The following is a 27774-nucleotide window of genomic DNA, read 5'->3' on the forward strand; positions in this document are numbered from 1 at the left end:
CTGTTTGGGCAATATCAGCCTTAACAGTAGATACTTTCATTGTTCTGGCTCTGCACAGAACAGTGAATTCATCCTTAGAATAAACTGTAACATTACAGATTCCTTTCATTAGAAATGCACTACAATTTCAGACATGAAACAACACTCGGCTTTTATTCACCTTTTGTGTACTGCAATATCCTTTCAACTAGAACAGGGTATTTGGTGATTCTCTGAGTGACAAGCAGAATGCATTCAGGGATTCCTCGGCGGCGTGCCAACAAATTGCTGTTCCTCAGCTGCACAGACACAAATACATGCTATCAATAGTAAATTCACATTAAAGCACCAATAACAAATAGGATCTCAATGTGCTAGAATGGACTAAAATAAAATGTTGGGTTACCTGAACTACCCCCAAGTAACAATCGATGCCCTGAGGGAAGAGGTATGCTGTAATAGGAACATGCATGTAACACACACTGGATGCCAAAGCTTTCAAAATATTGAAAGGAAAATGTGATTTATCAGCTTTCTCTTGAAAAAGGAAAAAGCTTGCCCTTTTTACTAGATATTAAAAATGAGTAACTGAATATACTGAATACAATCTTAATCCTAAATTTAAAGTAAAAACTACATAGTGATCATACTCTTGTGGAAGCTTACTTTAATGAAATTCTGGAACTTCTTGTTTTGCTGCAGCTCTTTGAAGAGATTAACAGCTTCTTTCTGATGGCTGCAAAATTCTCCATATATTTTCTTCATTTTAGTTGCATTTTCCTCTGAAAACTGAAGAAATTAATAATTGAATTGTGCTCAACAGAAAAGCATATACCCACAGACTGTAGTATGTATATCATTTTATAACATGCACACAAAAGTATAGTATTTTACACACACAGCATCTGTAACTTGCATGCTACTTGTTTCTCAACTTCTCTAAATTTCACTATCATGTCCTACCAACACAGAATGAAAACAGGCTAGCCATTTTAGGAGCAAGAAGAGGAACACAAGCTGGACAAATACAAGCATCATATTCTTGCCAATAAGTAGACAAACTACCGTAACACTGCTTCATCTTTTTTCAAACATACTTCCTTTCAGGCTTATTCACATTCATCTGATCTCTCTGAGTCTAGAAAAGAGTACAGCTAGTACAACCAGAGTGATCACCCCTCCTCTCATAAATAGCAATCCTTGATATGCCATGCATAACTGACCGAGTAAGGAAAACAGACTGTCTTTTTCTTCTTTTCATTATTCATTCTTCTGCTTAGCCTCTGACAAAGTGAAACCACTGCTTTTGTTTTCAGCAATCCATGATATTATGGGAGCTGCTTCCTACCAGGAACAGTATCTCAAGTTCATCGCTCTGTCACTTGTACCATATGTGTAGGAGTTTATCACCAGTTCCTAACAGTTACCTGTCAGCAGTGATTTTCTCTTGTTACTACTTCAGCCTGCAACATAAAGGGGCCAAACTTTGAATTTTATAAGGCAATCTTAGTCCTCTTCCCACCCGAAGAAGTTCTAAACTTTGTACATTGTTTGAGAACCTTGAGTACATAAAGGATTAACAGAACTGATGCCTCTCTACCTGTTGCACAAGGATATCTCCAATTCTGCTGATTACAAAATTACGTTCATTTCCCTCCTCACACGATTCCTGCCGTCTCTCCCTCATTCTGCAAAAGAACTGCCTATGGAACTCCAGTAGCTCATCTAAGCAGGGGAATATTCTGTCCACCGTGCTGTGGTCCAGCTGTAGTTCTTCCTTCATTCCCTTCCTGAATATTTCAGACATAATGAACAGGGTGTGGATGTGATGCGCTTCTGTTTGCATTAGCTCTGCAGTATAAAGGTAAACATCATATTAGTCATTTTACACACCTTCATTATATGGTCATTATCACTTTTTCTGTATTAACCTCAATTCTAGTAGATTATATCAGTCAGAAGTCTTAATTTTATCTTGCTCTAATACAGCTCTCACAACTGTCTGCACTGGGGCAGCCACTGCTTAAACTGGAGACGGAATGAGTTCCAGTGAACAGTGTAAAATTGTCTTAGATAGTCACCCTGTTCCAATACTGGAACCTAGAGTTCTAACTCCAGGGAACATTGTAATCTGTGACAAAAAGTATTCTTTGAATCTTATTATTATTCTAAATGGAACAACTTGTTCTACCAGGCATAAAATATGTCTGGCTCCCTCTGTTTTCTACAATTGTTAAATTTTTTTTAAACTTACATGAAGCTTTAACATACTGACCAAAAATGACATCCTGCCTCTTGGCGACATCCTTTTCTTGCTTGTTACAGAACATCGGATCCACAACAAGACTCCATGACTCCGCCTCAAACTCGTGCGCATCTGAACTGATATCCATCCACTGAGATGAATCCATCTCAACTGTGGTAAAACAGCACATCTCATAAATAACAGCCAAAGAGACATTCCTTTGACTGTCATCTACTGATTAAGTAAGGGGGACACATCATAGGGATGAACTTCAAACAACTTTTGCAAATGCTGACAGCAGTGTTACAAAAGAAAGGCTTGCCAGATGTCAGCAGCATTACCAAAGTGTTGAAATGCAAATGTGACAGTGGGGGAAGAGAACAAACAAACAGAACCTTCTTTTCTCAGATTAAATCCTTTTATCCTTCTTTGCTTCGAGAAACTTTTTACAGTTTAAATACAAAATCCAACATTGTCGAAAGTAGCTGTGATGCTGGGGATTCTCTGGTTATTCTGTAGATAGCTAGCATGGGATACCTGCACCATCCTTTGTGGATGAATGCCATATGGCTTAGAGATGCAACCTCGCACCTAACTACAGAAAACACTATTTCTATTCATCTCACAATGATACGCAGCCATTTTAGGACAGCAGCAAGCCAGAGGTAGATAAGATTTGGGGTTACAGAAGGAACAGAAGTGATGCAGGTTAATGTTTTGCAGTGTGCACTGTCAATGGAAATGACCAGAAGAACAAAAAAATAAAGCATACATCTTCTAAAAGAATGCTAAGTATGTTTCCCCTATCATTTTCCAGTGGCAATACCATACAGAAATATTCTAAAAGTTATAGAAAAGTTACTTATCAGGAAAAACAAATAAGTTATATTTTAAGACTGTTGTATCTGATTGTATCACATTAATGAATGCCCAGCTGTAATTAGTAAAAGTACGTGTTCTACTAGAAGAAGTGATTTTCTATGATAGGGAAAATGGTAAAGTTCTCAACCAATATGCTACTCATGTATCCCCTGTATAGCCCTGAACCATGACCCATGTAGGGGTGGTAGACTATTGTGAGATTATAAACAGTAGAGTTAGACAATAATAGTGCTGACATTGTTATTTAGTAGTTAATAAATTAATGACCATGAGACAGATGGAACGGATCAGTCTAGCTCGGATAGCTCAGATGAAAGAAGATAATGAATTTTTTGATAAGTTCAAAAGAGGAATAACACGTGAAGCATGAAGTCTGGCACAAGCTAAGAACCTAAGATGAAACACAGCGTTTTGGAAAAGAAGAACTGAAGATATGTTAATTAGTCTCGAGAATGGATAACATAAGTGATGTAATGTTTTTCTGATCATATAAACATAGGACCTTTGTAAAGCTTGGATGTCATTCATTAGGAGTGACCCAAGCTCTGTATGTTTGTTGCACTGAGCTTGTTAATAAAATCAACCCTAGAGCACCCACGAGTTCGAGTCTCGCCTGGTTCCTTCCTGCAACACCTACATCAACTTATGAATTTTGCACCTTGTAATACGGGTTAAAAAGGGCAATACTTCTCACCTTCCATCACAAAAGAATCCATAGAAGAATATGTCCCTAACGCCTGTAACATCTCCTCAGATCTTGACTTGGTCCTCCATGTGCTAGCCTCAGAGTCCTGATCAGGAAATGGCATAGATCTTCTATGGCAAAAAGGTAAAAAATAAAAAAAAAATAAAAAATAAAAAAAAAAAAAAAAAAAGAACATTTATTTAATTGTTTCATTTTCCTAGAAATACTCAATGATGAATTTAGCATTTGGTAGCTGTCCTCTACCTTTCAAAACTGGTGCCAGGACCAGGGACACTTTTGGACAAGGAATGGGACTGCTGCAATGCCTCCCTCCTCCCAGCAGATAGTCCAATAGGTACAGAGGAAGAAGAATGCACTGAGGAAATCCCAGGCTGTGAAATGTCCCCAAAGAATAAATCTGTGAAGCAAAGCATAAAACAACATTTTGACGATGTACAGCATGTCATCAATAACAGTGTTACACTGTAGAACGCTTATCAGTTTTCATATACGCCTATACCTGATAGCACGAATGTCCCTCCCCAACAGTAAAGTCTGTGATGCTTTACTACGGAGTATAAAGACAAACCCCTCGGCTAAGTGTGGAATAGCTCCAACGTGGATACTGGAAGAAAACAATCCCCAGTCACAAATACTCTCACACCACAACCTGAACCCAAGGAGATCTAAATACATATGCATATGGTGAATGCCATACTCAAAAGCACAAGACAGACAGAACTATCTACATTTGATTTCCAGTCTCACTGAAAACAAAACAGTAAAATTCACCCTCCTTTTAGTAGGTGAGGAGACAACTGAATTTCTTCATGAAGTCCTGCTTATCTGTATCAGATATGAGAAGCACAACTCTTTTTCCTAATGATATTGAAATGAAAAAAGAAACACAACAATGATGAAGGATTGTTTGTGTTGTCATTCCCATGACTTCATAAAGGAGGTTTAACTTATTCATACCATATTCACACACACACACAAGGCTACTACTTATTAATACTTACTTCCTATGCCAACTTGAGGTTTGTTTTTGCTATGGTACCTCTCCTGGGATTTCTGAAAAGAAATGATTTTATGAAACTACAATGAAATCACCTCTGACAACACACTGAACAGTCAAGTTAGTAATTCACTTTCATGTATCATCATACAAAAGAGCCTCATGAAAACAATCCTAAGCTACGGTCCTAATTTCAATCAGTAACAAATAAACCTAAGACAAAGTAGAACATTATTTGTACAACACAAAACTGAATCTGTCTAATCTAAACAGAGCCACTGAGCTATTGCTTTCTGAATTTCTCTATCAATATTGCCACAAAGACCACAAGAAAAGGAAGTAATCTTCAGGGCCTTGTAGTCAAACATTCTTGAAGGATTTGTGGCAACACGCTGCCTGATGGAGCCTCAGAATGAGAGGCAGAACTGATTCCCTTTCCAAGCTGTACTTTCCAAAACGTGTAGTAAAAGCTTGCTGTATTCAGATATGTAGTTTCCCTGGGGTGGGTCAGTAAACATTTTCTGTAACTCATCTCACTGACATGAGTCAGAAAGTGGCCCTCGTCTCCTCTTGACAAACAGCTTACAAGTTCCAGTAGTTAAAACTGCCAATTCAGCTGTCCTAGTGTCCTCTCCTTGGCTAGATATTTGTGCTAGGCTACACCATGAGTAAAAGAAATATAACTAAAATAAATTAAAAAACCAGTTTAACGTCCAGTTTAAGCCTTGTTTACCCTGAAGACTCTGTATGGAAGCATTCTCCTTGTAGGCTGCCATGATGTAAAACTCAGCTATACCAGGAAGAGGCATTTTTCTGATTAGAAAAATGTATCACTGTATCACTGTGGCACTTCTATGCCAGCCCTATTCCATGAGGGCAGTAGCCTTACATATATATTTTTTTGTAAGCACCATCTTTCTTGTAATAACCTCACCATATTTTTATTGCTACTTTAAGGGAAGAAGTATATATCACCCTTAGCCCTGGCTTTGTTCATCTGCAGAAGCAGCTGAACAATGGGGGGTTAGCTGTCCTTCTGGACGTGCTTCAGGACCTTCATGTGTTTCTCATAGTGAGGGGACCTAAACTGATCACAGTACTCAAGGTGCAGCCTCACCAGTGCTGAGTGCAGAGGGATGAGCACTTCTCTGCTCTTGATAGCTACATTATTTCTTATACAAGCCAGGATGCCCATGGCCTTCTTGGTCACCTGGGCATTCTGCTGGCTCATGTTTAGATGAGCGTCAACCAACACACCCAGGTACACACAGTCTTTCAGCCACTCTGCCCCAAGTCTGTAGCATTGCCTGGGGTAATTGCAGCTGAAGTGCAGGACCTAGCACTTGGTCTTGTTGAACCTCATACCACCATCCTCAGCCCAGAGATCTAACTACCCAGATCCCTCTGAAGGGCCTTCCTAGCTGCAGACAGACTGACACATTCTCCCAACTTGGTGTCATGTGCAAACTTACTGAGGATGCACTCAATGACCTCATTCAGGTCATCAATAAAGATACTGAACAAGACAGACCCAGTATCAGCCCCTGGGGAGGACCATTCATGACCAGTCACCACCTGGATTTAACTCCATTCACCACAACACTCTGGACCTGGCCATCCATCGAGTTCTTTACACAGCAAAGAGTGTACCTGCCTAAGCCACAGGATGCCAGCTTCTCTAGGAAAATAATGTGGGAGACGGTATCAAAGGCTTTGCTGAAGTCCAGGTAGACTAGGGTTAACAGGCTCTTCCTCATCTGCCAGGTGGGTCAGTCATAAAAGGAGATAAGGTTGGCCAAGCATGACCTATCTTTCATGCTGGCTGGACCTGATCTCCCAGCTGTCCTGCATGTGTCATGCAATCTCATTCAAGACGATCTCTTCCATAACCTTCCCTGGCACCACGGTCAGGCTGACAGACCTGCTGTTCCCCTGATCCTCCTTACAACCCTTCTTGTAGATGGGTGTCAAACTGGTAAGCCTCCAATCCTCCAGAACCAGGAATACTCCCAGATGGTAGAAAACAGTTTGGAAATCGACTCCACTAGCCTTTAGATACCCTCAAGGCAGACCATTACCCATCTTATCCTTGTAATTCTGCAAAAATACAAGTAATTCTTCAAAATGATTTTTTACCCTTTTCCACAAATTCTTCTTCAAACAATAGTGCTTGATGATGCTCACATAAGATATTTTAATACCCTTCACATATAGACACTGGATCTGGGCAAATTTCCTTTACATTTTTTTCCCTTCACCATTTTTTTCTAGAATCCTTGGAAAACAATTCTAATAAGAACAGTGTGGTGGAAGCAGTTACCTTAGTGCACACAGGAACACACTCCTTACAGTTCTTATGCACAATCACATTGCAATCTGAAAGAGAAGTAGATTTCAAAGCTTGATGCTGAATAGGGGTCTCAGTCTGCAGATGATGTTAACCTCAAAGTTTCTCTACACTTCCTCCTCCAGGCCCCCTTATTAAAATAGCCTGGATGTTGCTCTCAAGCAGTAGCCCCTGGCTTGGAAGGCTTGGACTATTGTGCTGCTGGGCTGGAAGATGCCTGTGGTCCCTTCTGAAACTATCACCTGCTTTCCTTCCTCACTTTCCCCTGCCCAACTCAGCCCACTACATAAAATAGGTACTTCCTAAACCAGGCAAGGCTCCTTTTAAAATGGAATGCTAAACCAGGATCTTCAGGATGAGCATTGCAAATTCACATACTAAAACCAGTAGCTACTTACAAGAGCACTGCAGGGACTCTTTTCCTAGGAGCGCCTTTTCACAGGCCATACATGGCATAATTCCAGAGAAGGTTCCACTTATAAAATTATGTCTGTTCTGTTTCTCTTTGTCTTTGGTATCTTTATTTTTTGTCTTCATCCCCAACAGCACAAGCAGGAAAAAAGGGGGAGGGGAACAGGAGAAAGAGGGGGAGTATTAGGAAAGAAAATAAAGTGATTCAACACTTCTTCTCTTAAGAGCAAAACATTTTGGAACATTTATTTCCTGTAAAGGAGCACTTCTAATAGTATACTATATTATTATAACATCATTAATGGCCTTGCTTCCACTGACAGCAAACCTTAACAAGGAAAACTGGCATTTATAAGCCTGCAAAAACAGAAGATCCAGAAAACAAAATTTATGAAGTCTTACAGACTGGCCACATGCAACAGAACAAGTAAAAATCTTTGCATCTCCTTGTGAAATTCATAGAAACTCATGCCCGTGCAATTAAAGCCACGTTTACATAACCTTACACAACCTGTATTCAGGTATTAAATGACATGGGAAATAAACTATTAGTTAACAACATTAATGAACTTAAAAATTTTTGCCTATTTTTACAGTACTTCTTCTGGTGTGAGTAAACATTCCTCTGAGCATTTCTGGAATCACTGTTTAGGAGACCACACAGACACACGCTTACATATGGCTGCTGGACTGGACATACATATTCACAGCCAGCTCTGCAATGTTCAAAGGTATCACCACAGCAGCAGTTAGCCATCTTCACATCCACATATGTCACAATATCCTGGGGCACAGTAGAATGTAGCAGGCCAAATCCACCTCTAAAGCTGCTAACTAATGCTATTCATTAGTCTACATTTCAGATATCTCAAAATTAACACTCAAATGTTTTAATCTGCCTTTCACAGTACGTCTGTCTGGCTGTGAAGGCCTTGTATCTCCAACTCTTTAATGTTAAGCAGTACTTATTCATTCAAGAAGCCTTGTTAACATCAAATAAAGAAAATTCAACTGATTAAGTGCCAATGTAGAAGTTACAGAGCTGAGCACTTGTAGGAGTAATTGCAAGAACAAAAGCATAACTTTTATTTAATACATCAAACTATTTCTTGAGGGCAATTCCAATATTTCAACTTCAGCTAAGGAGTCAAATAAGATTATTCATAACATAAAAAAATGGCAAAGGGCAAACCCTGATATAATTTGGCTAAAGTTACTGTTTAAAAGAAGAGCTGTTTTTCTAATGCCCTTTCAGGATATTCTGCATGTATTTTAAAATTAAAAAAAAAAAAAAAAAAAAAAAAAAAAAAAAAAGATTGAAGTTCTCCTTATTCTGTAGTTTTGTAATAAACAACGTTCTATCTTTATATAAAAATTTAGATTCTCATCTATAAATCACACAATCATAGCATCATAAGTAATAGTACACATATAAGTTTCAAATTACCTTGTACTTATTCCGTGTGCTGGTCATTCTATTCATCAGAAAGCTGAAAGTCCGACTCACTTTGTATTTTTCAGACTCTGTTTTTGAAGGTACAATATACTTATCCCATTCTTCCTCCTGAATCCTAGAACACAGACCAGCAAAAACAACACATGCCAATGGGAAAAAAAAAAAAGCAAAATGTGGATGGTGGTTGCCTACTATTTACAAGTACAGTGTTCAATTCTGGTTTTCTTTTTTGTTGTCATTGTTAAAAAGATTATAAATGCTTTTTATAAAAATTAACAATACTAGACAGGCTGGAGGGGACCTGGGCAACCTGACTAGGGAGGGAAAACTTCCCATGATAGGAGGGTTGAAAGTGGATGGTCTTTAAGGACCTTCCCAACCCAAACCATTCCATGACTGCATGATAGCCCACGTAGTGCACAGACTGTGTGATGTGTTACCAGCTTGTCATGACTATCAGCAAACACCCCCTTGCTTTTATTGGGATCATTTGGCTGCCTACTTAGTTAGCTCCCACTGAGCAGATTCCCACTGCAAGACATGCACATCACAGTGAGCCTGGCAACAAGGAGTCAGGATGAGCTCTGTGCAGGGTGTAAGACTGTGTATGCAGATGGCCTGGCACATGACTGCTCCACCCTAAGCATGTATCTACATAGACTGCTACCAGCGCTGGGAGACACATGTATGACAAGTACCCTACCTTTTCTCTCGGGAGTGCTCGGGCAAGCTGTATGCTCGTTCTGTAAGACACAAGCAGTTAACCAACACTCACGAGAGGAAGTCATCATGCTCAGGGGAAACATGCGACTTCCATCAGACCACAAGCTTGTCATTAAGCAATTGCAATGTCACTTGAAAATTAGGGAAGCAAAAAAGTAAACACGTTAGAAGCAACTTTTCCTACACCATGTCCTACTGAGCCATGGTTAGCAGACAGAACTTGTCAGAACTGAAATGGATACCTGCAAATGCCAGTTGCTACAGACAATCTGTTCTTAAGAACTAGAAAATATATTTTGTTTTACTTGACAAGTCAGACTTGAACAATTTATACTCCCATTTGTTCTTTAACTTATCTGTCATAATATATCTTAATGATATTCTAACATTCACAAATGCAACTTTATCTAGAGCCATTTTTTTAAATCCCCTTTCATACAGAAGAGTATTACTAGCTTGTGTTCTGACAAAACTGGGTGACATATTACAAATTTACATCCTGGAAAGACTGAAGAGATTTCATGGAGATACTTTTCAACAAAATGCCTAAAAAGTAATAAATAGAGACAGATCAGTAACCCAGATTGCTTTGAAAATTAAGAGTCCCCTCTACTATCTCCATATTAGAAGTCATTTAGTTCTGCAGAGACCGCTTGGAAGTATCACAGAGGTACTGACAAACCTAACTTGAAGCATCAGACTGTGCCATTTTTCAAGTTAGATGCAAATGTGAAAATGCTGCATGGAGTTGGTTTGTCTTCAGGCACACATACACTTCATGTTAGTTAGAGCTGGAACACTTATCAAAGAAGCCATGAGACCAGAACAGTATTTCAGTAAGCTGCCAGACAAAACCTGTGCAACAGGATGCATTCTGAAAACACAAAGGCCACATGCCTGAGGTAGATGGAGACAGACTCATGCATAACAGCGTGTAGGGTTGTGGTCTTGGTACTTACTACAGGGGTGGAGCAGGGACACTGACTTAGAGAGTGAGAGAGCTTGAAGAAGGGATCGACCACTGTTCGTGGGAACACCATCTACAGAGCAGGGACAAATCCTTTACTGTTACAGCTTGCTATTACCTTCTCAAATAAAACCAAGTAGTTGTTCTCAAGCTCAGCATATTGAAAAGCTTCCATGAAAAAAAAGATGGTGATTTCCCACTATTTCCTCGTACTCATTTTGAGAAAGATCAGACTTCTGCCATTGTGCTTTGGTGTCTACCTCACTACAGTGCCAGGCACAGCTGGGCTCTGAGTAAGATGCTCCAGTACTGGCAGCTGAGCAGAGGGATGGGGGCAGGTTTCAATCAAGCAGACACGTGATGGGACCCAAACGCAGCCATGCCACAACCTGCAGAGGTCAGGGTGAGAGTTAGGCATCTTCAGCCCTCACTGCCAGCAGCTGGTGGTACAGCACATGCCAAATGTGCTGCACAAAGGCCTGTTTCAAAAGCATGGCAAGGAAGTTTCCACAGTACAGGAAAACATCTAGAACAGAGTGACTTAGGGGGAAGAGATAAAAGAATGAGAAGAACATGAACTCAAGCCTAAATCAGGTTGGAGAAGGTAATAAGTCTGAATGAAACTTAATGGTCTGTGAAACCAGCAGTCCCTTTGGCAATGAGGTCAAAAAAACTTGGTTTTAAGTTGACACATGTTGCAGAGCCTTGCTTATCAGTCATCTGATATCAATCCGTCTCAAGACAGACTCTTCTTATTTACTTCTTCCTTGCTTGTACAAAGACATCTCACTAACCTGATGGATACAAATGGTTGCAAACATGTAAGTGAAACAGCAAAATATGATGCAGCTACATGCTGCAGTAGATAATCCCCCTCATAAGACAATCTGAAGTCTTACTATGTATCTTAAAATAGAACATGTTAGAAACAATATGTAAGAAATTACAGTAAAATAAATTCATTTTCTTCATTTTCTATGATACAGGAAGTGAAGTGATCAGAAGTGGACTGAGCCCAGCCCCCCTGGAGAACAGCATATGGATGCGCTGCATCCAAATCTCTGTAACAGCTTGACTTGCTGGAGGAGGTGGATTCTGATGTTGGAGAAGACCACAGCACATTCACCACTTTCAGACATTCTTCAGGATCTAAGGGAAGCTGGGACCACCCATTCTCCCTAGGCATTTCTGTGCCATCCTTTGCATCCTTTCAGTTTCCACAGGGCAAACAACAGAAGGTTAGGGTAAGGCTTTTTGGAAAAGAAGATTACTACTCTTGTCTATTTTACTTTTTATGACTAAGCACAATCATCACAAATCTTACGGCCTCCCAAGGATTAGCCGCTATGGGTGGTGTGATGAGGCAGGACATGGAAGAAGAGCAACGGAAGATGGCAGGGGTACCTAACAGTAAATAAGCCATTCTTCCACATGAACTGGTGTGATCTGCATGTTTCACGGACTTTGGGTGTGCAATTAGCAGGAGGAGGGGAGGCCTGAGTTAAGAGGTCAGCACTTGGTTGATGCAGGTAAATATGAGATGGGGTTGAGCATATTCAAAGCCAGAGTAGAGCTGCCACTGACCTTCACCTGAATCACCAACTGTGAAGTCCTGAGGAATGCGAGGTCTTCCCAATGAATCTTTGGGTGAGGAACAGGAATACGAGCGTGACCGAATTCCAGAGGGTGAGCATTCCTGCAAGAAATTGCAGCAGATAAGAACGTGTACTGGTTTGAAATTAATCAGCGGCAGAACCGAAATAAAGCAGTGGTAGAATTTGTGGAAGAGACAACTGATTTTATACATAAATGTACTTGCTTTCAGTAAAGCTTTACATTTAAGTACCATTAGTGACTATTTCACTTGAATTCTTAGACAGCCTGTCATAATTTTGTCATGGGAAGTTTTAGTATATTTCATGAAATATTTTTTCTGTGCAGGTCAGACTAAGAGAAAGATTACATTTTTATCTAATTTTGTGGCAAGAAGCATTCAGCTACTTTTCTGCACCATTATATCGGATGACTAAGTTATTTCCTTTTACTATGGAGGTCACCAATTCTCGTGTTTCAATACTACAACAACATTTCACACAGACTAACACTTTGCCATGGCAATTAGTGATAAGAAAACAGTTATCCTCTCTCTTCCCGCTGCTTTTTTTGGACTGTGATTGAGAAGACATTCTGATTCCCAATTATGCCAATGATACAGCTTGAAAGGAACTTGCCATGATTTTTCAGTATACTATTTTAATTTCAAGAAGCTACTCCTAAACTGCTTACCTTACTGCCTCTGAGAGCAGTCTTAACAAAATCAACTATTTGTGCAGGACTTTTTTCTTTCCTAACAAAATTATTTGCTGAAGTTTAGATAAAAACTAAACTTTGGTAAGATGTTTATCTAAAAAATCTCTATGAATATAAAATAACTGTGCATATGTGTCTAAAGTTATTAGAAATGGCACCATGGTCTAAAGAAAACAAAGCAGACAGAATATTTTGGAAATTATAATCGGGAGGAGAGGTTTGCACTGTTCATTGTAGAAAACCCAGCTGATATCCTCAGAGTCTGGCAACTGCTTTAGAACAGGCAACAGGCTGGTTTTATCCTGTTGTCTTTTCACATTACTGCAGCTGGTTAAATATTTTCTAACTATTTTGACTAGAAAATGCTGATTCACTAAACTTAATCTATGTCCTCTGAAACACTTCCAATAAATGATGTTTTGTCCAAAGCTGAAGCAAGTCACCAGTGGTCCATTCCATGGGCTGCTGCCAAGCCCAGCCACAACCAGGAGCACCTATTCTACACACCCACCCATGCTGCTCCCTGGACAGACTAGCACCTCTGACTTTCACCTGGGAAATGATTTTTCCCTTTAAGATTTAAATACTTCCTCATGTGTTTTCAGTGACTGACATAACAGGAAGACAACCCAAACCAAAACAGTACTGAATACCTTGGGCTGAGGGCTGATAGATAAGGGTAGTGATTCTGTCCGGCTGATGCTCATCTCAGAAGAGTCTAATCCATCTCTGCTACAAACATTCACCTCTCGATGTTCGAGAAGAGGATTGGGTATATTGTATCTGTCCAAAACACCTTCACTTCTGCTGTTTACTTCAAGGTCATCGAGACTAGAACTGAAGCAGACAACACAGTATTTAATTACCATACACTCTAGGGACCAGTCTCAATGCAACATGCAATACCTCTGTATGCTCTGCAGTTAAGTGACAACCCAAGCCACCAGTGTTTCAAGTTATGTCATGCTCTGAGTGTCTTCTCATGTTTCCAGTAACTTGGTCACTGTACTCCATCACTTCGCAAAGGACTCACCTGTCCTGACCCTGCTGATCTGCAGTACAGATTTATGCATTGCTGGCCCCCTGTAAAACCCCACCACAGTCAGAAACCTCTGGGAATAATGTTCAGACCCATGCAGGCATCACTCTAAAAGGCAAATGTTTTGTTTCACACAAGTACCTGCCTCTCTACATACACAATACAAAAACTGAGACAACTAATTCATATTTTAGTAGGATGCTAAATACACACATGCAGTCTTTCTCCTTATATGTGTATGTATGTGTGTGTATTTAAAATATATGATGTGGCAATTCACAGGAGTCTTCTACAGATGTGAACTCATGGAGGGTGGAAGAAAAAACTAAGATGTATGGAGGAGAATATGAAACAGTTTATGAGACTAATTTCAAGACCTATAATGTTAAAAACATAAAAATGTATAGATATATACTGGTGGTGAGACACTGAAACAGACTGTCCAGATAAGCTGTGGTTGCTCCACCCCTGCAAATGTCCAAGGCCAGGTAGATAGGACTTTGATCATACTGGGCTAGCAGACAATGGCCCTGTCCATGGCAGTTGAAAAAGATGATATTTAAGGACCCTTCCAATACCAACCATTCTGTGATTTTATAAATGTACTGAAAAACTCCCTGGCAAAGTCAACACATGAGATATCTAGAGATTTACAGAGTGGCAGAGGTTCTGGTAGAAAACAGGACCATAACACTTCTCAGCAGCATCAGGCTGTGACAAGTCCTGTGATGAGTCTCAGTGGAAGTATATGTGAGAACTGAATGACTGGTTGACTCCCTGCAATAACATTTGAGCCCTGCAACATAAAACTTTAAATAACATGCAGAATTTCTTAGTATCCAGAGTTTCTACCAGGAATATAAGCACAACTCCTTCTCACACCACGACAATTCGCTATGCTAAAGACAAACCTATCAATACAGTTTTTGACATAAAAAGACGTTTGAAAGGTCCACTAAGTTGCCACATTATCTCAGACAACTTAAAGAAATAGATGTTGAAATTAGATACTAATATTCTAATTTTATATTTAATCATAGAATCATCAAATTACTCAAGTTAGAAAAGACCTAAAAGATCATGAAGTCCAACCACAGCCTAACCATAGTACCCTAACTCTAACAACCCTCTGCTAGATCATATCTCTGAGCACCACATCCCGACAGCTCTTAAACACATCCAGGGATGGTGACTCAACCACCTCCCTGGTGAGCCTATTCCAGTGTTTAACTGCCCTTTCTGTAAAGAAGTGTTTCCTAAAATCCAGCCTAAACTTACGCTGGCACAACTTAAGGCCATTTCCCCTCGTCCTGTCACTTGTCACCAGTGAGAAGAGACTTGCCCCACTCCCACTGTAAGCACCTTTCAGATACTGGGAGAGAGCAATAAGGTCTCCCCTCAGCCTCCTTTTCCCCAGACTAAACAGCCCCAGCTCCCTCAGCCTCTCCTCATAGGGCTGATTTTCCAAGCCCCTCACAAGCCTCATTGCCTTTCTCTGGACCTGCTCCATGTCCTTTTTGTACTGAGGTGCCCAAAACTGAACACAGTAGTCGAGATGAGGCCTCACTAATGCTGAGTACAGGGGCAGGATGACTTCCCTAGTCCTGCTCACCACACCATTCCTGATACAAGCCAGGATGCCATTGGCCTTCTTGGCCACCTGGTCCTACTGCTGGCTCATATTCAGCTGGCTGCCCATCAGTACACCGAGGTTCCTTTCCATCAGGCAACTTTCCAGCCACACCTCCCCAAGCCTGTAGGGTTGCCTGGGGTTGTTGTGACCAAAATGCAGGATCTGACACTTGGCCCTATTGAAACTCATGCCGTTAGCCTTGGACCACTGATCCACTCTATCCAGGTCCCTCTGTAGTGCCCTTCTTCCCTCTGGCAGATCAACACTCCCTCCCAACTTGGTGTCGTCTGCAGACTTACTGAGGGTGCACTTAATCCCCTCATCATCAGTGAAGAGTGAAGATGTTAAACAGAAGCAGACCCAACACTGAGCCCTTGGAGATGCCACTCATGACTGGTTGCCAACTGGATTCAACTCCATTGACCACAACTCTTTGGGCCCGGCCATCCAGACCAAGGGCAGCCAGCTTCTCCATGCTAATGTTATGGGGAACAGTGTCAAAAGCTTTACTGAAGTCCAGGTAGACCACAACGACAGCCTTACCCTCACCAAGCGGGTCACCTCGTCATAGAATGAAATCAGGTTTGTCAGATAGGATCTACTGTTCATAAACCCACGCTGACTAGGCCTGATCCCCTGGCTGACCTTTAATTGGTCCTTGATGGTTCCTGAGACAATTTGATAATATTGATCACATACATTGATTTATGAAGGTCAATCAAATCTTTCTGAAAATTCAAATAATCTCATAAAGCTCATATAGGCCTGAAAAAGTTGAGAATAATTTAAAAAGTACAGAATAAAAAATATTTCTTTCCAAGAGAAGAAGGTCATTTATATTATTCTACACATTATCCTCATGGCTAGCTAGAAGAAGAGCTGGTGGGAAAGAAGCTCTTTTAGTCTAATATGTGTTCTGTTATCTGTGGACATTCCTCCTTGTAGGACTTTATAGTTAATTAAGGAAAGCAAAGTTTTGATATAGGATATACTATTGATTACTTCAGTCAACAACAGATATTGCTGATTCCTTTTCAAGTGCTTTTATGTAAGTGTGGTGCCCTAATTCCAGTTAGCCCAAACACCCCTGGATGGTAGGAGACAGTTTCCAATTATCTTGCACAGATGCAAGAAGAGATGGATTTCAGGTCTCTTCTATGCAGAAGAAGCCTGTTGTTGCTGTCTTTTCTTTCCCCCTCCCTTTTTCTTTTCCCCGGGGAATTAACTACTTGTTAAAAACAAAAAGAACTATTTCTTCTTCAAGACCCCCCCTGAATTCCTGAAGTTATTTAGTTCCTAATATAATCCAAAGCCATCTGAGAGTGTCCTCAGAGATCTGCCTCAGAGTTTTATACCAGCAGAAGAGCAGATAAAAAGTCTGAGCCTGTTGGAGACAGGAGCTGTACTGTGTGTACTGTATCTTCCGGAAAAACAAAAACAAAAACAAAAAAAAACCATGTACATGCAATCAGGAATCTGTTGTTCCTTCCATAGGTCAGTGCTAAGAAAGAAAACATCCACAGATTTAGACAGATTTGGAGACATTTCCTTAATGGTAAACATAAATGTAGGAAACTAGGGGTGAAATCACAGTTTCTGGCGAAAATGGCACAATGGAAGTTCTAACAGTGAAGAGCTGATTTTTGTTTTTTGAAGAACACACACACACACACGGATTAAAAAAGTATATGCCTAAATTTGCATTAAAATGAATTTACTTGTGTCCTCTTTTGCTTTTTTAAAAAAGAACAACAGCTACCATACAAAAAAAGATTATTAAGACAAATATCTGTGGTTGAAAATAGTAATTTTATCTTGATAGAAACATCTATCACCCCAGATTCTTCTTCACCCTTTTAAACAAGAGTTTATCATAAATAATTCTTACTCTGGCCATAACGTCCGGTCAGTTTCATACCTTTTTTTTTTCATAACAGCATGAAGTTGGCTCTGCTCCTTAATAAACTCATTTGTCTTGAATGGAAGGTAGGAATCTGCTTCATACAGTTCAGAAGGTGAAACAGTAGGTCTTAAACCTGCATTTCCTTCATTTTTCACTGACATCCGATTTCCTTCATTTGGATCACATCTATACTGGTCGTTCTCCTCAAGGGAAGGAGACGAAGAGCTCTTTGCTATTGTGGCTGAGCTTGTGGGATTCAGACACGTTTCACTGCTAATACTATCTCCATGAATGTAGTTCATTTTTAAATCTTCAGCCTGCAGAGAAAGATCAAATGCTGGTCAAATACCGAAACAAGATGCATCACCAAAGAGCAAGGAACAGATTGTTTTAACATTATTAATGGCTATATGGTTTGCCTTTTTTTATCTATTACTTTTCACAGTGCATTAACTGAAAACAAACTGCATGGCTTAAGAAGCACTAGACCTTGTATTACTTTTTCCATAAAAGAAGCAGTAACAAATTAATATTTGCAAGTCTAATTGAATTCTCTCTCATATCTGTGACTTGGTTAAATATATCGAATCATAAATTTATAGTTTGCATTTTAAAAAAGGCTTCAGGTCAAGCAAAAAAAAGTATGTTTAACACATTGGTGTGGGGAAGATGTGGGGGAAATTTCAAACATTGTGTTGATTTAGTTGGAGAAATCAGCCTACACATTGTGATATTTTTTCCTCCCCAGCATTGGCTCCCTAAGCTTTGTGATAAATGTTATGACCTGGAATAGAGGTTGTCCACAGAAGGAAGGGAAAGTAATCTTTCTTTTTTATCTTTAGCAGTTGCAAGCATGAAGCATCCCTCCTCTTGAGCAAAAACAGGAATGCACATAGGAATCATGTTTACTCAGGTACAAGGATTGGGCTTTAAACTCTGGTTAGAAATTATTAACTTTGTATGAAATATAGGTTGAATTCTCTGTCAACTCAACAGAAGATATCAGTCTTTTAGACACTAGTACTGTCTAGTTAGATGCTGAATAATAATGATTTGTCACTCAGCCAGAGAAAACAATCTCCAAAAAGCACCTGGATAAGCAAGCAAAAAGGAAGGAGTGGAGGAAGTGCTTTCAAAGCCCTGGTATTTCAGATTGCTGCCTTCCTCTTCTCTAGTCCCACTTGAGACATGTTTTCATCCTGATCATAACAATGTTTCTCATCATAAAATACAGATGCTGACATTTTTACAGCAGTCCATATTTGAACTCAGGTATTTCTGCGGTGCTACACAAGAGAGATGAATGAAAGTAAAATTCTTCTCTCAGGCTTCATGCAGCTGCTCCTCCCTTCAAAGCTATTCACTCTGGGCACTGTTCCCACTCCACACCAGAGGGATTCCCTACCGCAGCCACAGACAAGGGCAGCAGCGCTAGATCAGCAGCACTCAAAGGGAATATCATCCCAAACAGCAATTTAATGAGGTTGAATGTGGTATTTGTATTTCTGCAGCTCTCTCCTTACAGCCTGGATACTGCTAAAATTAGGGGTCATGCATATGCATGAACAGACCCTGCTTTCTGCTCAGTGCTGGGTCATTATTCTGTGCATCGCTCAGTAACATTAGGTGTATTTTGAACATGCTGTCCTCTGACTGAAACTTCTGTCTCAGCTGTAACAAAGACCTGGGCACACAGTGTATGATGCAGAACTTAAGTGTTTCTTCCAATATTACAACCTTATCATTTTTTATTCCTACATTCAATATTTTAACCCAGAGAGAACTCACAGAGCATTACAAATACATCAGTTCAAACATCACAAAAGCCACAACTGCATGTCATCAAAATTTTGCAGCTGTTTAACTGTATAGAATGACTATGGTTGGAGTAGTCCCTCGTCCCCAAGTTATGATACTTAAATGAAACCATGGAGATGGATTTCAGATGTAATATGGTGATCTACAATACAAATTGTTCTGGACACAATCTCCAGAAGAGAAGCAGAAATCCTCAGTCAGGAGCACCAGAGGCATAATGCTCCTTATCAGCCAAAGGACACTGACCTCACCTTTTCACCTTTACCAGAAGTTCAAATCTAAACTTGCCTGGTCTACTAGCATGCAGTTTGCATAGACTTCATCACTCCCATTCAGCATAGTAGAAAGTCTGGCTGCAGAGAAGAAAGTAGGTGGAGTTTTCAGCTTTTTAAGAACATCAAGAGTAGAATGTCTCTGTGCTGGAAAAAAAAAAGAAAATGTGGAAAAAGGTAATTATTTCTCAAAACATTTTCTTCTCTTATTTGTTTACTGTCATAAAAAAATGTAAAAGTGTAACTGTTAATCACAAAATCTTATAATTTTAGAAATATTTGCATGGCCTGTTGTGGTTGAATCTGGCAGGCAGCTCAGCACCATTCAGCCATTTACTCACACCCCCACCGTCCCTCTGGGGTAGGAAAGAGAACCAGAAAGAAAAGAAAAAAAGAAATAATAATAATAATAATAAATAATCAAAGGATGAAACAGTTTAGTAGGATAAAACAGGAAAATAATAATAGTAACTGTATGTACGCTTTTGGAGCCACATAGTATGATCCCTGTGGTCATTTTGGGTCAGAAGTTCAGGTTCTGACCACTCCCAGCTCAAGTCCCCCTGGTGCTCACTGGCACAGTGCTGTGAGAAGCTAAAAAGTCCTTGATTCCCTGCAATCACTGCTCAGCCTCAACTAAAACACCATTTTGTTATTAACACGTTCTCATCCAATATTCCATACACAGCACAATATAAATTACCAGGAAGAAATATAATGCAGCCAAGACAAAGACAGGACTCTCAAAAATCTGCAGTTTCTTAATTGCTTAACATTTGGTAAATGTTCCTAAAAGCCAATATTTGAAAATACTAATAATAATAATCTTAAAGGTTACCATAGGATGATTACATGATAAATTAAAAATAAGTGTTCCTGTAACTTGGCAAGTAAAACCTTCCATGTGCGTACTAAGCTAGAACTTCGTACAAGTTTTGTGGCTGCAGAATTATAACTACAGTAAATAGAATAAGATTTATGGGTTGGGATGAGGAATGTATGATTCTGGCTTACATGCTAATTATCTCATTTCTGATACTTTACGTGAGAAAAACACAGTCCATCCGCAGCCAACTAATGACTTTCCAAAAGTATTCTGCCTACAGGACGCAGTAAAATAAAATACTAATCCTAAATCAGTAATGCAGATAACTATTTCTAAAACAAAAACAAACAAAAAAGCAATGAAATTGTAAGAAGGATAAAAATAAAATGGTACCAATAATGCTTTTGCAGAGTGACAGCCACCAATCAAGATTTGATCTCTGAATATCGTGCTCTGGATGAATCCTGCACTTGGTTTGTTTTGAAATGGTAAGATATCAGTTTTAACAGCAACAGGGGTTTGGATTAGGTGATCTCCTGAGGTCTCTTCAAATGCCTACAATTCTGTGATTAACAGACCTTCAGGATTTAGTTTCCAATAGTGTGTACATGACTGCAGATACTACAAAAGGCTGCATGTGCTGACTGTTTCATGGCTTTGAGCAGCAGAAAACCTAACTAAGTGCCACAGACACCATCAGTCTGTCCCATGGGCACGTTTCTCTTAACGCTGCTTTTGATTATGAAGAGCATACGCTAATCTAGCATTTGAACTGGTAGCAAAGGCCTCCTGAGATCTTCTGATTGTAGAAGGAGCAAAGCTTCACAAAGGGAGATCAATACAGTTCTATATTTTGTGAAAATACCCAGCTAAAATATAATCAAAGTTTTAATTTAACTTTTTTTTACTTTAAGGTGCTGCAAGTCAAATACTTCTCTTGGAAGTAAACTGAGACTAGCACAAGAATAATGTGATAAAAAACAACATCATGCTCTGCAAGATAACCAAAATCAAAACTCTCAAAAAACTTAATTCCAGCTTGCCTGTTACTGAAAATCTTGCAACCAATTCCTTCTTAGTCTGTATTAAGTGCAATTTATTTTCTGCAAAGGTGCAAAGGAAAACTACATTTTCCAAGAACATTTATCCCTTAAAAAAACAAACAAACAAACAAACAAACAAACAAACAAAAAAAAAAAAAAAAAAAAAAAAAAAAAAAAAAAACAAACCAAAAGCTCAGACTGCTGCCAAAACTGCAATGCTATACCATAGCTTTTCTTTAAGATTCTACCTCAAAAGTCCAAGACCAGAAAGCTCCATATTTAAAGAAAACTGGAAATTCCCACTCAAAAATGGCATACTATGAATTATTTGGTTTCTAGTCCTGGCAAGCCTTATGGGATCTGATATCATTAAAAACATCCTTATACTTTTCATTTCTCTTCTTCCCTCCTTCAGGAATTCTAATACGATTTCAGTGACTGCCATTTTGAGACTTGCTAGAGTTACAAACCACTTCCTTATGTCTGCCAAGATCTCAAAGCATTCATTTATAAATAGTATAAACCATTGTTTTCTACAGCAGCTCACCAGACCTTGGGAACTAAAATCAAATGGAAATGTGATTTGGTAAAGCAGGCAGTGCTCTGTGACAAACGAAGTTTTTTGAGTGCAAGTCTTAAACCAGCAGCAACTGAAGAAAAGCATGCCAGGCTCCACATCCAACCTGTGCATCCACTGCTTCCCAGTTGGTGCTGCCTCAGTAACAGCCTGCTGGGCACAGCTAGCAAAGGCAGCCTTCAGCTTGGTGCTCAGCAGAAAGAGGTTCAGTAGGCATCCTCTGAATCAGCTCAGAATTATAGAACTACAGTGCAAACCCTAAGCAGCTCCTCTGGGGACAGCCTCCTGCTCCATGTACAGTCCTTGCTGCCAGGGGCTCTGCAGCCAGGTAATGGACTGTGCCGTGACTTACATGCCCTGGGCCAAAAGCAACAAAAACCCCCTACTATGTTACACTAGTGCTTATGTAGTTTCTAATACCAAGTTTTGCACCACTTTCTATACTAGTAACAGTCTAAGTAACATCTTCTGCAGGAAGCTGCTGCAAATACCATGATATCTACCAGAACGTGTTATCTTCAGTACTTCCAGTTAGTAATCTTTATAGATTATCACTGTTACATGACCTATGCTTTTGGTGATGCACCAGTTAGTCTGCTGTTAAAGGTGAGATCTGCTAACAACCACTCAGGTTTGAAGTGAAAAGACCCAAGACGGGGAGCTATTTTCGGCCTCATGACATAGTATGATCCTATTGCACCTCCTTACCCACACCTCCCTTGATTTCAAATATGCATGAAGTGACAACTACATCACAGTAATTTTGTAACAGGAAAGGTATTTCAAGACTCTGTTGAATGCAGGGGACAGAATTATTAATTACACATTGACTCTGCTAGTAACTTATTTCTACTGGAAAGACAAGCTTCATTTAAAAAGTGACGGAACTATAACAAATGCACTGAATGACTGCATACCTGGGATTGCCTTGACCCAAGTGCAACATCTTGCACTTGGCCTTGTTGAACCTCATTATATTTTCATGATCCCACTCCTTAAGTGTGTCCTAGTTCCTCTGGATGGCATCCCTCCCTTCCATTGAGTCTACTGCACCACTCAGCTTGGTGTCATCAGCAAACTTGCTGAAGGTACACTTCATCCCACTGTCTATGTTGTTGATAAAGATGCTGAAGAGCACTGATCCCAGGATGGACCCCTGAGGAATGCCATTTGTGATCCACCTCCACCTGGACCTACAGCCATTGACATCAACTCTCCAGCTTACAACCCATCCAGTCAATACTTAATTCACCTAATAGTCCAACTTTTAAACTCATATCTCTCCAACTTAGAGATAGTGATGTGGCTTGGGACAATGTCAAAGGCACTGCACAAATCCAGACAGACAACATCAGTTGCCCTTCCTTTGTCTACCACTGCCACCCCACCATCACAGAAGGCTAAAATTATTCATCTGCCATCAGTTATTCAGCTGTATGTTTTACCAGACAAAAAAAGTCACAAAAATTCATTAACTTTAGAAAACACATGGTCACCCCAGCAATAATTTAAAACAGGCTTTGAATTGGCATACAAGGATGTATAGCCTTAAATGAACTGTTCTGGGAAACCGCATGAACATAATAGTGATTTTCCCCACAAAAACCAAAACTCAAATTTTCAGAGAGGGCACACAGCAGAGGGGAGGCAAAGTACAGAAGTGTGACCAAGGTGGGAGCCAGGAAAGAAATTATGAATTCCCTCGTCTGGATACTGTGAATAGTTTTCAGACAGTTCATCGCATTTACCCCCAGCAATCCAAACACAGGTTAATGTGTAACTGGAAGTAACAGTGCTATGGAGCTAGAAAATAAATGCATGCAACTAAACGCATGGGTCACACGGGACTTGGAAATGCTCCTCGCACTCCAGAGCTAGTCACATGAATTTGGGAAAGAAAGTCTACAGATTCCTAGCAAGGCACTGAGAGAAGCAATATGCATGTCTGGAGGTGTGATGTGATTATTTTCAACAAAGTTTCCTCATTTCTAGCCTGGGAGTCTTAGCACTGCATTCAGACAGTGCTATTATTCCTGAGAGTAAAATTTAGCAAGTATGTAAAAGCACTACACTGTAGGTAAAGCAAGGTAGGCTTTGAGCTGCTGATGCCACAAAGCTGTCACAAAGAATATTTAAGTGTCTGAATCTCTGGTGTAGAAACTGACGTAGCCAGTAAGAAACACAGAGGATAAAAACATATCTTAATCATTGCCTTTGATCTTTGTCATTCAAACCTGGACTTGGAAAAAGCATCCCCATCCAACATAGGACACACAGACTCAACCGCCCTCCCTGAAGCTGGCAGTAAGTGACTGAAAAAAATTGGCAAAAATAAGTTGGTGTCTCATTTTATCTAACGCAGCAATGCATATGCAGCAATACATAAAGTACTTTTCCAAAATACAAGATGATTAGTTTCAGTTCCCATTTCAGCCTGAGAGAACTCAGCACGTATCTCCCAAATCTCAGAACAGTGGAATGGACTCATAAGGAACAGGAACTCTCTGCACCTCTGAGGTTGTTAAAGCCTCCAAAAAGGCTCTGCAAGTTATTTGCTCTGAGAAATTAAGGCTTACAACTACATCTGGTGGCAGGGGAGAAGAGATGCTTTTCACGACCATTTCAAATTAAATAACGAATAATCATTATGGTCTTTCAGCATGGAAGAAAACTTAGATCTCAATCACTAAAGACAAAGCCATGTTCATATTCTCTGCTAAGCCCAATTAACCTTTAATTATGCCATACAAACACAGCCTGAGCAGGAAGGAGAGAGTCTGCAGTGTGGGAAGCAGATCCCCAAGCTGGGCAATCAGCACTTGTTTCCTGCCAGCCCCAGGAGTTCAGGGCAGGGGCTCCACCACACTGCTGCCCCAAAAAACAGAGGGTATCCAAGCAGGGACAAAAGCTGAACTTAGGGTGAGAAACTTAAAATTGGAAAGCACAATTTTCTGCTTCGGACTTTCCCACTGGAGGTCAGCACAAGTTTCCTATTTCTTGTGAGAAGAAACTCCAGACCATCCTGGGAGCGTAGGGGTGAAGGTGAAGCACCCAACACAGGTACATAAGGAAGTCCTCATGACTTGTGGAGTGGGGAGGAAGAATCTCACTCTACCTCCAACCAGCTCTACAGTCCTGTTCACTAAGATCTGAACTACTTCCTACACAAAGGAAACACAGCTGCAAGGCTTCATGCCCCACACAGCCACGTGAAAACATACCATATTCTGTTTGGGAAGGAAGCCACTAACACAGCTTTCCCAAGGCAAAGTAGGGGACAGATCACAAGCCTGCCATCCTCTCGCAGGGGTGCTTCTCCCACCCCATGGGCACTTGGCATTTCAACTCCCTAAGCATAAACTGGAATTTATCGCTGAAACACACTCCTGCACCCAGAGCGTCTTCTCATTCCATCAACCCCAGATGGACAACCATCTGTGCATACAAGACACATGTGTTGGTGTGCTATTAACAGGGGTGTGAACCAGGGTGTAATAGAGAACATGCAATCAGAAGATGTGTATGCAATGCTATGTAATAGTTAAGTATATTAAAATAATAACGCCAAGGTAAAATAAGTTCCTAAGGTAAAATAAAGAACAACTGAAGTGCTATACACCATAGGTACGTAGCTACAACATTTACAGATAAAACAAGTCCTCATGCAACACATAAAGACTGCATACCACACAGCCCTTTGCACCTTTATAAACTGTGTACATATCCATACACACCACAGAAATTCCTCTGCACTTAGGAAAAAATGGACTTCTCTATGAACAGAAAGTTTGTGATTTCTATGCATTTTAAGATGCATATTTTGTACACGTTTTTTGCTCTAAAAGATAAGGTCAAAGTCTGAGCCTGTGTAAACAACATGATTCTTCTGGCTCACTGACTTTAATGACACTGATGGATCTTGCTTCTCTTATTTGTTCTTTTCCCTTTTTGAAATTATTTTCCTTTCCTTTACTGAAACACACACACACACACAAAACAGTTTTATTGAAGGAAGTGCAGATTAACATTTTACTCCATTCCTTCAATTCTAAATGCAGGAAAAGATATCTTTCTTCATTAATGCTTTCAGTGAGAATTCTTCCTTACATAAATTTGCTGCCCAGAGCCTTTCAACCTCCTTAAAACTGCCTGTATCATACTGGCAACGCTTAGAATGCCTACCTCCCAGAGGCTTTTCTACCAAGGACAGTATCTAATTGCACCAGGATTTTTGTAAAGAGGGTGACTGACCCTGAAATCTCTTTCTTTTTCAGAAGACTTCTTTACCAGAAGACTTCCATCTCCATCCTGATCAGATTTCTGTATATAATTTAAAAGGTTTCCTGCTAGCTGCTGAGACATATTTGAGTTACAAAATTCCCTTAAATGAAAACAACCGTAACTAGCGGAGCTTTCAGCAGCGGCAGCAACATCCTTCTGCAAACTTGGAACATCAGAACTGTTGATTGAGAGTAACACATACAGCCCATAGAAACTTTGAGAGAGTAGAGAAATAAAAACAATTCTAAAGAACAGTACACAATTTAGAGGAAACACTTCTTACCTAACAAACTCTAATATCAATGTTTACAAAAGAGTAACTAACAGTGAGGTAGACTTCTGATAAGAAGAAAATCTACCTCATTACAGCTGCTGATAGCCACCTGCGCACTACCAGAGGATGAAAAACAGGCAGACTTTGTAAGCAAGAATTATTTAAAAGAAGACAGTTTTTTCTACCTTGTTTAGATGCCCTTCTTCGAATCCGCATTTTAGGTAGGGAAGGCCACGAGTAATTAAAAGGTGAATCAGAGTCCGAGTCCATTATTTTTGCTCAGTAAGCAGCAAGCAGATTCTCAAAGTTGCACTCTGTTGTTCTCAATAGCAAGTCTAAGAGTGATGTAAAATAAAGGAACGGACAAAGAAGGATCAAATTGCCCACTAAACACAGGGGAGGGAGAAGCTGTAAATGTTTGCTCTCTTCAGGCGTCCAGGCATGTGGACAGATCAGGCTGCAAATATTAAGGCAGAAGCAAGGAGGTTAAAGTATGAGAGGTTTTTGAGTGGAGCTGTTGCATCGTGGTCCAGAGCTATTTGAGAGGTCACTGTGTGCCAATGAATCATTAACTCACCTTTCCATTTTGATGTAAATGAAAACAATAAGAGCTGAGTAAGGAATGGGAAAATATGTCTCAAAAGTAAACAAACCAGCGCAAGCTTTTTCAAAGCTTTGTTTCCACGTTAAATCTGGGATTTTCAAAAACTCTCATACCGAGGATAGGCGAAACGGTGGAAGTGAAGAAGCCAAAGATTAACAGTAAATTGAGAACACTAATCTATGAGCTGGACCCCACATTGCTGCTAACAATGCCTCCCCCCACGGTGTTTATGACTTTGGCAGACCTTGGGATGCTGCAGCTGGAAAGCAGCAATAACCCATTCAAAAGCCTGTTGCTCCCATCTTTCTAACTCAAATGAGCGTAAAGCTAAGTGCTATATAGGAAGATTACAATGTCATTAGGGGAGCTCTTTCCAGTAATATTCTGTCTGAATAGTATTTTCTCCTTCACACAGTCACTGAGTTACACTGTGAATCATAAGGATTTTGTAGAGCTGGCACCCTTACAGCACTGGTCTAAC

General features: G+C 40.0%; 1 protein-coding gene across 2 annotated transcripts in view; it reads right to left on the reverse strand.

The window, feature by feature from the left end:
* ARHGEF28 (Rho guanine nucleotide exchange factor 28) overlaps positions 1–27074 on the reverse strand; it is a 59274-nt gene extending 32200 nt beyond the window's left edge. The window contains exons 1-17 of one of the 2 annotated variants that reach the window (XM_072360234.1): positions 26875–27055; positions 19705–19835; positions 17614–17915; positions 13677–13860; positions 12298–12409; positions 10706–10786; positions 9727–9766; positions 9015–9138; positions 7555–7687; positions 7130–7185; positions 4814–4865; positions 4056–4209; positions 3801–3922; positions 2255–2395; positions 1580–1830; positions 646–768; positions 161–278 (exon numbers count right to left, since the gene is read on the reverse strand). In XM_072360234.1, the coding sequence (XP_072216335.1) occupies positions 161–278; positions 646–768; positions 1580–1830; positions 2255–2395; positions 3801–3922; positions 4056–4209; positions 4814–4865; positions 7130–7185; positions 7555–7687; positions 9015–9138; positions 9727–9766; positions 10706–10786; positions 12298–12409; positions 13677–13860; positions 17614–17915; positions 19705–19835; positions 26875–26959 (2209 nt within the window). In that variant the 5' untranslated portion in view covers positions 26960–27055. Of the gene's footprint in view, positions 1–160; positions 279–645; positions 769–1579; positions 1831–2254; positions 2396–3800; positions 3923–4055; positions 4210–4813; positions 4866–7129; positions 7186–7554; positions 7688–9014; positions 9139–9726; positions 9767–10705; positions 10787–12297; positions 12410–13676; positions 13861–17613; positions 17916–19704; positions 19836–26874 lie in introns of both variants that reach the window. The other variant, XM_072360235.1, reaches the window with a different exon arrangement.
* Between the last annotated feature and the right edge of the window lie 700 nt (positions 27075–27774).

This window comes from Excalfactoria chinensis, chromosome Z (genome assembly GCF_039878825.1).
Source record: "Excalfactoria chinensis isolate bCotChi1 chromosome Z, bCotChi1.hap2, whole genome shotgun sequence".
Classification (NCBI taxonomy): Eukaryota; Metazoa; Chordata; class Aves; order Galliformes; family Phasianidae; genus Excalfactoria; species Excalfactoria chinensis.